General features: G+C 41.1%; 2 protein-coding genes across 4 annotated transcripts in view; both read right to left on the bottom strand.

Annotated features, from left to right (window-relative positions):
• LOC120728121 (neural cell adhesion molecule L1.1-like) overlaps window positions 1–9,026 on the bottom strand; it is a 589,469-nt gene that overhangs the window by 217,812 nt on the left and 362,631 nt on the right. The window lies entirely within an intron of this gene.
• Window positions 1–9,026, bottom strand: part of LOC120728123 (PDZ domain-containing protein 4-like) — a 51,714-nt gene that overhangs the window by 41,526 nt on the left and 1,162 nt on the right. For all 3 annotated transcript variants that reach the window (XM_040022864.1, XM_040022865.1, XM_040022866.1), the window contains exon 2: window positions 4,731–8,590. In XM_040022864.1, coding sequence (XP_039878798.1) covers window positions 4,731–4,790 — 60 coding nt within the window. In that variant the 5' untranslated portion in view covers window positions 4,791–8,590. The remainder of the gene's footprint in view (window positions 1–4,730; window positions 8,591–9,026) is intronic.

The following is a 9,026-nucleotide window of genomic DNA, read 5'->3' as shown; positions in this document are numbered from 1 at the left end:
GTGCTGCAGAGGTGAGTCTGGCAGTACAATCCCACATCCACCCACAGGGATCTGCCACAGAGGGCGGTGACTACGTCAGTGAACTCACCTGCGCTGATTAATGATGGTTACATGAAAAATATGTATGAGAGAAATCCTTCAGCATTTAATCTTGAAATCTGTGATGTTAGTTTCTCACAAAGATGAGAATCATATGGCCAGTTTTATAACTAACAGCACAGATTCTTATTCAGTTTAACTGAAGGGACTGGTTCTTCCTTTAAAATGGGAGTTTTTCCTTCCCACTCTTGCCAAGTGCTTGCTCACACGGGGTTGTTTGATTGTTGGTCTTTTTCCTGTATTATTGTAGGATGTACTAGTTCATGCATTTATTACTTCCAGGCTGGACGACTGTAATTCATTATTATCAGGATGTCCAAAAAACTCACTGAAAAGCCTTCAGCTAATCCAAAATGCTGCAGCAAGAGTCCTGACAGGGACTAGAAAGAGAGAGCAGATTTCTCCTGTTTTGGCTTCCCTTCATTGGCTTCCTGTTAAATCCAGAATTCAAAATCCTGCTCCTCACATACAAGGTCTTAAATAATCAGGCCCCATCTTATCTTAATGACCTTGTAGTACCATATCACCCTATTAGAGCACTTCGCTCTCGCTCTGCAGGCCTACTTGTTGTTCCTAGAGTATTTAAAAGTCCACTCCCTTAGTTATGCTGCAATAGACGTAGGCTGCTGGGGGATTCCCATGATGCATTGAGTTTTTCTTCTTCAGTCTCTATGTGTTAATAGACCTCTCTGCATTGAATCATATCTGTTATTAACCTCTGTCTCTCTTCCACAGCATGTCTTTATCCTGTCTTCCTTCTGTCACCCCAACCAATCACAGCAGATGCCCCCCCCCCCCCCCCCCCCCCCCTGAGCCTGGTTCTGCCGGAGGTTTCTTCCTGTTAAAAGGGAGTTTTTCCTTCCCACTGTCACCAAAGTGCTTGCTCATAGGGGCTCATATGATTGTTGGGTTTTTCTCTGTATCTATTATTATAGGATATACTGTACAATATAAAGCTCCTTGAGGTGACTGGTGTTGTGATTTAGTGCCATACATATAACTGAATTGATTTGAATCTCCACATTATGAATTAAGTTACTCTTTGTAAAACATTTTGTGCCTGAGTTCAGGTTCCTGTTCAGTTTTTATTCTTTATCTGTGTGTGTGTGTGTGTGTGTGTGTGTGTGTGTGTGTGTGTGTGTGTGTGTGTGTGTGTGTGTGTGTGTGTGTGTGTGTGTGTGATCCTTATTTTAACCAATTAGAATTTCAGCTGCAGTAACCACGTGTGTTCATGTATATTTCATGTTATGTCACTGACTTCATTCATTCTGACTGAGCTCTGCTCCATGTGTAACATTTTCACACATGCTCACTTTAACTCTCTGTGTTCAAAGGAGCCAGTTATGTTCACTCTGACGTTTACCCTGTTAGCTAGCTAAGTAACAGAAACAACTCTTTGAATAATACAGTGCAGTTCAGTAGAGCTACTCACTCCTAAACACTTGTTCATAGCTTGTTGGTAATTGACTCTATACAGTTCTCAAAGTTGGAAAGTAAAAGCTAAGTTTATGTAAATATCAAATTCTTTCATCACTGAATGAGCACAACAACAAGTTAATGAGGTTTTCACCCAGAATCTAATCTTTTGCCAATGAAATCCTTTCAGTACATATTTAAAATTACATATTACGTATTTCATTGTTTTATTATGCTACGTAGTTTTAAGCACTCTGTATAAGGTAATGATAAAGATAGGCAGTATATAAACTGGACTTTACAAAGTACAACAAACCTGCTTGACTAAAATGAGACAGATGTAGGAGCAGTGATGTAAGAAGAAAAGTCTGACTCGTTTCAGCACCATGGACAGCTCCAGTCATAGAACCACAGACAACAAGTCTTTCTAACCGAATCAGCACCATGGACAGCTCCTCATCTTCTGTCCTGTAAGAGTGGCCTGCAGTGCAGGCCTCCCTTCATGTTACACTCCACAGCAGGGGTGGGGGAACTCCAGGCCTCGAGGGCCGGGGTCCTGCAGGTTTTAGATGTGTCCTTGATCCAACACAGCTCGTTTAAATGGCTAAATTGGCTCCTCATGTCTTGAAGTTCTCCAGAGGCCTGCTATGAACTGTTCATTTGATTCACGTGTGTTGACCCAAGGTGTTATCTAAAGCCTGCAGGACACCGGCCCTTGAGGCCTGGAGTTTGCCACCCCTGCGCTACAGCAAGCTCAGTGAGATGCTAAGCAGCTTACTGACGCATGTCTATCAATCAAATAAACAGAAAATATCTAACATGAAATTTTAACCCCACAGACATTGTTACTAATATTTTTTGCCTTATATCATTATTTCTGACACCCCTTGAGCACACCGTGATTTTTCATAGTCCTGTGAATGCAACATAAGCACAGGGTGCTGCGGGGTAAGCTAGACAAGGCATAACAAGACAGGGAGAGCAACTAACAAGCTACACAGTGAGTCTTTCACTTTCCAGAGCCTTTTATGTGTTTTGCTCCCAACCAAACCAGATAGACTGGATGTTTTTTCTTGGAAATTCCGGCGAGTTACTAAAACTGATAAGTTAGCAGGGAAAACTATGCTAATTTTACACGTGGTAACCACTACAACAGTGTGAACTCTGTATTGTCTAAAGACAGCTACAACCAGTCAGAGTACTTGAACTGTGAGTGAAATTGTTTTATTTTATTGTCTACTTGATTAAGTACTTTCACAAATGCACCAAAATAATGCGAGATGCACTTTTCTTTTAGTCGTACATGTTACTCTTCACTCTACATGACTACACTTCTGCACTTTGTCCTTTCAGTTGTGGGTTAATTCATATAAATAAGTTGCTTAAACTAACCTCTTAAGCCCCAACGCCCCCTGATACGGGGGCAAAAGGCAGGAGATCAGTCAGGCTTGCAAGGTTTAAGAGGTTAAGTTACAAACATTTCATAATTTGATTAAACGTGCCTCAAAAAGGGGTGTGCAAATATATTTGATTGTAGTGCTGTAAAGCAATCCAAACTGAATTCATAGAAACAAGAACGATGTTAAAACAAAAGTGTTCTTGATTTTGAACACTTGAGATCTCATTTTATTTAGAAACAGCTGTAAGAACTGTTTTTGTTCATTGCTCTGTACTGTATGTGCAGACTGGCTTTTTGTGATCCTGAAGTTGGTTCCAGATACTGATGGTGAGTCCAGACCCTGTGAAAACTCTTGGTGGATCAAAAAGCAGCGTGTCCAGCTGTTTTGGATGCAAGTGTAGATCTACAGACTGAACCACTTCAAATCGCAGGATTTCAGATAAGCAATCCTGCGATTTGAATAATAAAGATAGGCAGTATATAAACTGGACTTTACAAAGTACAACAAACCTGCTTGACTAAAATGAGACAGATGTAGGAGCAGTGATGTAAGAAGAAAAGTCTGACTCGTTTCAGCACCATGGACAGCTCCAGTCATAGAGCCACAGGCAACAAGTCTTTCTAACCGAATCAGCACCATGGACAGCTCCAGTCATGACTTAGAACCACAGACAACAAGCATTTACTTCATTGAAGCATTTACTTCAATACAGCTCGTTCCTCTGGAAAACTATTGAACTCACAATATCCTGTTCATCCGGAGTCAGGTCTAAAGAAACTTACCCAATTTATTTTATTTTGCTTTTATTCTCAGGAGAGCACTTTTCACTGTCATTTACACTGGTTATCGTATCATTGTAAACTTGTAATAAACTGGACTTTGTGCTGTTTATTATGCAATTATATAAAAACAATATGTGCTGCTATGGAGTTATGGTGAGTGAAATTCCCATTATTAGTATGTCTGTTTGTTTCATGAGTACTTCTTGCCAGTTGTTTTAGCTATCGTCAGACAACCCAAATACGCCCAAGAAAACAGCAACCAAAACTGTAATGTTAACGTTTGAAAAGAGTCTTTGTGAATGGAAAACATCAGAGGTTTCATTTATCTTTTAAACTGTAATAAAATTCAGCTGTCTTGTGAGGTAAATCTGGAGTCATGAACTGGTTGTTTCATTCCTGAAAAATAAATAATCCTCATAACATGATCAGTGAAGTGCCAACAGAATTAGGATTCATTTGAGAGAAATGCTAAAAAAGCAAATTACAAGGACAGAATCAGATGATGTTTCCACAAACAAGCTGAAAGCTGAGTCTCTCGTGACTTTCAGCCTCCACTGGACAGAATAACACCGCGACCTTTACAGAGTAACTGGACCGAGCTGCAGTGATGAATGGTGCCACGCTTTGTATCAACACACACAAACCCACAGTCTTTACTCAACCTTCGTTTCTCTCTCCGAAACCAAAGCTGATGAATTCACATTCTCCACCTCGCCTCTCGGCTGTGAGCGCTCATGAATCCTAAATCCATCTGCATTTATTTTTATCTCCTTCTTTAATCTTTGGACTTTATCCCACAGCACGGTTCAAAGGCAAACACCAAACTTTTGCTCTGCCTCAGTTCTTTAATAACTGGTATTTCTTTGCAAGCTTCACCGTTCAGATGATACACATCCGTATCTGAAATGAGCCATTCTGATGTCCTTTTTTAACTTTCTTCTGATTGGCTGCCCCTCAAAAATGCTCACATCATAAAATAAACTGAGCATTTTTAGCAGCTTAAGCTTCAGCCACCAGCACTCAGATTTCTTACCTGGAACATGATCCTGTACTGCTCCTCTGGACGTTTGACCACGCACATGTTGCAGCCCATGATGGCGTCTCGGTCTGTCTGTCCTCTTGATCTGAATCTCTGTCGTCTGTTCTCTGTCACCGCAGGTCCCTCAGGAAACAGCTGCCAGTCCGTATCGATAATCCAGCTTGTCTGTCTGACCTTTGACCTCCAAATCTGATGTGTCCGGGTCAGTGTTCGCGATCTTGCTTGTTTAACCTTTTTTAATCACCCACTGACCTTTGGCCTAAAATGAGGTTCCAAACTGAGATCAAATCATCAGGTTTGAGCCAAAACGAAGTGAAATCTTTATTCTGTGATGAAGATCGTGTATCTAAAAAGTTTTATTCTTGTTCTTTGTGTTAACCATAAGGCTGCAAGGAAATCTGTCAAGAAATGTATCAAAAAATGATTCAAATTTATGCTGATTTATTTCAAACAGGTAAAAGCTGCAGTTATCTGTATAGCAGATCTGTGCTTGTTCTTCAAACTCAGTCAGTTTTTAGACAAATATGCACCAAAGTAGGGTACTTGTAGTTCTTATACAGTAAAGTGAGATTTCCACTTCATCTGAGAAGCCCCAGAAGTGTCTCCAAACATGTGCAGCTCCTTTTATCAGCTCAAAGTCACAAGTTCTCCTTCAAAGAGAAGAAAGGGAAACCCCAACTGAGAGTCAAGCTGAGTTTGCGTCGTGTCCTCTTTTCTGCTCTAAAGACAAAAGTAAAACCCACTTCTCTGTTCCTCACAGTTTCCCACTCGCAAGCAGAAATAATGATGAAACGAAGACAAAAGCAGCACAAACGCCGTTCGGCTCCGTTTTTGTCGTAAAAAGGCTGCGTTCTGCTGCTCGAACAGCTCCTTGCAGTAAACAGCTTTTATCTGGCGTCCTGCGGCCAGCGAGGAGGCGAGACACTTTTCATCAAAATTAATTTTTATTCATGCACGGTAGATTGTTTCAGCCCTACAGGGGGAAAGATGAGGAGGAGGAGGAGGAGGAGGAAGGCGATCTCCGGTTTGTGCTTGAAACTGTTAACATGAAAAATCAGTTCAGTTTGTTTAAGCAAAAACGAACAGCGGCTGAATCTCTCCTGATGGAAGGATGAAGTCCGAGTGCTGGTTCACGGCTCCCACAGGGAGAGTGTACACGTGTGCTTACAGCATCATTCAGCCGTAGTCTCAGTGCAAATATCAAATAGTTTAAATCAACTTAAGCTTCACTTTGTTGGATGTTTGCAGCAGAAACGGTTTGATTTTTTCTTGCACTGAATATTTTATCTTTATGACCAAACAAATTGCTTCTCTCTCTGTTCTGAATAAATTTGGTAGCTTCTGCGAGAGTGATGAATAAAAACATAATAGATCCAAATCGTGGTGCTTTTAAAAAATGATGAGCGGAGGAAAGCTGATGGAGAAGAAAATGACTGCAAATTGTGTGTTTTCAGCTTCTGTTTAGAGTAAATGTAACAGCTGAAAGTTTATAGACGACAAACTTCAAACTCAATGAAGGATGACGTTTGTGTGATCTCTGTTGGTTTGGTTAAATAAAGTGTGTGTTCCTGCAAACAGGAAGGAAAAGGTTCTTAGCTTAAAAAATTATTTTTCCTGCTTTTCCAAAATGGATTAAATCTGAGCCTCTAATCAAACACAAACTCTCCAGCTAAATGTTAGTTTGTGTGTCTCCTGAGGTGCGTTTGGAATCGAGGCCTGTGACGGTTAATAAGAACTGAAGAAAAGAACTCTTCTCCCGGTTGTAAACTGTTTTCAGTTCGCTTCAATAATTCATGTGAACATCAGTGAGCGTTTAGAGGGACGTTCCTTCTCCCCCAATCTGACTCTAACAGGCTGCTGGCTTGTGTCAGAAATTTTGAAATATTGCAAACGCCAAGAGTTTCAATAAAAGATTGGAACCGTTTCTTGATGAGAGAGGATCAAGAGCTCTCAATAATTCATCTGAGGGTTTGAATCACCACAAGAAATAAGAAGCCCGCGGCTCCACTGTAAACATTGTCCAAAAGTCGAGCTGATCGTGTCTGTGCAGAAGTAAAAGAACTTTCTTTTTCTTTTGAAACAGCCAGCATCTGTTTCTACTGTTTCAACTTTAAAATGTGGTTTTATACCCAAACCACTCACATAACAAACCAAACAAGAGATTTGTTTTTTATTTTACGTATCAAAGTTTGTGCGTTTGTGTTTTTTGAAAGGTTGGTTGTGTTTAGAGCTGAATGCTTTGAGCACTGTGGCATTAATGATGCGTTTGTAGGGTCAGAAAGGAGAAGCAGCATTTGTGCTTTGAGCAGTGACTCCACATTTCAGCCTCTCCTCTCTGAATCCAGCGTTTCCATCTAAAGTGTTACGTTTGCACTCAGCTTTGATGTGTGCAGATGGAAAATGCTCCCATGTTATATCAGTAAATCTGTCATTTTTGTGCACTTTTGGCCACTTTTGTGTGTCTACTATAAAGTTTAAAAATACATTTCCTGCTGGTTCACTAACGGCTCACATCGGTCTCTGCCACGTGCACTTTGCGTCTCTCAGTTTATGTCTGTGTGTTTTAATATCCAGCTGAATATCACATGTTGTTTCCTCCTTGAGCCTGATTTCAGTCCTTTTTGCTGTTCCTCCCTCAGAAAATCTAAATTTAGCTGCAAAGTCTCGAAGCACATTTAGTTTTGCAAACTATTTTATTGTGTTAAAGAGCTGAAGTTTCTTCAAAGACAAACCTGTGAGCTCCAAAATGATCTGATGATGAATATTTACTGACAGGTGTTTCCTGCGCCTGCATGTTTCTGTGTAAAAGGTTGTTTTATAAATCAGCGCTTTGCAGTTTCTGAATCTTTTCCTTCACTTTTTCATTCTAAGTAAAGATTTATTGCTCACTTGCTGCTCGGGGCTGTTTAACTTTTCTCCTTTTGCATGTTGGTTTTTTGCAGAGAACAGCGTCTCCCTCCGGTTTTATCACCGCCCACCTCGCCCACAGACGGTCCTCGATTAGCCTGCAGAAAGATGACAGACAGGATCGACTCTCTGCAGAAGCACATTCAGCCTGTATCACCTGCTGCTTCTGTCACCGAGCATCAGTTATCTGGCTTTATCAGAGTCTACCTGCGCCTCTCTGCACCTGTTATCTGTCATCAGCACCTGTTTTATGCACCCTGATCCAGCACAGGATTCCTGTCAGATGTCTCAGAGGGAAAAGGAGCAGAAGACACGCACCCAGACAAAGAGAGAGGATTAAAAAAGTGTGTTCACAGGAAACAAACAGAGGGAGAGAAAAACTGCAGCGTGAAAGGCGTTTAAATGGAGAGATGCCATTCTGGGAATTTCTCAAAATCCCTTTTTGACACTTTGTTTTTCAGTTACGTGCGTCTAATTCAGCAAATGACCCAAGGCTGCTGGATCTGTATTTTCCAAATGTGCCACTAAACAGAAAATTACACGAATTATTTTCCTCAGTCGATGAAATTTCCAGTGTTTAGGTCACCACACTGAATTCCAAGTATCTTTAAATCTTTGTCGACCAGAAAGAAAAATCAATTTGTGAACTCCTCAATCCCCAAAAATCCTCCTCCAGGTGTGATAATCCACACAGGTGAAGACCGGCTTTGTTTCAGCAAACTTCAGCCTCAAACAGTCGCCCTCTGTCTGCCATGAAGCTGACTTTATCTCCGCGTAATCTCCCCAAAAAATCCTCCTCCAGGAGCAGCCGGCAGGTTTTCTGAGAGGAGCTAGACCCTGAGAGTCCCGGCCTTCTCTCCTTTCTCCTCCTCTATTCTTTCATCCTTTGATTTCCTCTGCTGCTCCGTCATTTCTCTACAGAGGTTAAATCCGGCTTAGTCTCGCTCCTGGACACAGAGACGCAGAAAAACAGAGAGAAAGAGGTTCTTGAATGAGCACATGAACACACACAGGCTTGGTTTTTGCTCATTTCTCTGAATTTCTATGAATTTGTTCTTTGTCCTTCTGCTCAGAGCAGCGAATAGACTCACATGTCTGCAGCCAAAAGCTGATCTCGCTGCTCAAAATCTTTTAATCTTTTCCATTTTAAGCTTTTTGTTTTTGTTCGAATGTCATTGAGTTTTTTGCCCTGCCAGAGATTATCAGTGCAGCTGACCTTTCAGACCCACAGACATGCTCATCCTGTCAGTTATTTTCAGGAATCAATCCAGTGAAAATATGTCAACCTTTAAACTTCAAATCGGAGTGAGTCGTCTGAAAGGTAAATCTGTGCGATCGGACTGTTAAAGCAGAAAACTGTCACAAAACAACCACAATCCTGTT

Source organism: Simochromis diagramma, unplaced genomic scaffold (genome assembly GCF_900408965.1).
Source record: "Simochromis diagramma unplaced genomic scaffold, fSimDia1.1 OVJJ01000308.1, whole genome shotgun sequence".
NCBI classification, from domain to species: domain Eukaryota; kingdom Metazoa; phylum Chordata; class Actinopteri; order Cichliformes; family Cichlidae; genus Simochromis; species Simochromis diagramma.
The sequence above is the reverse complement of the archived record's forward strand: the minus strand, read 5'-3'. Positions and strand labels throughout refer to the sequence as shown.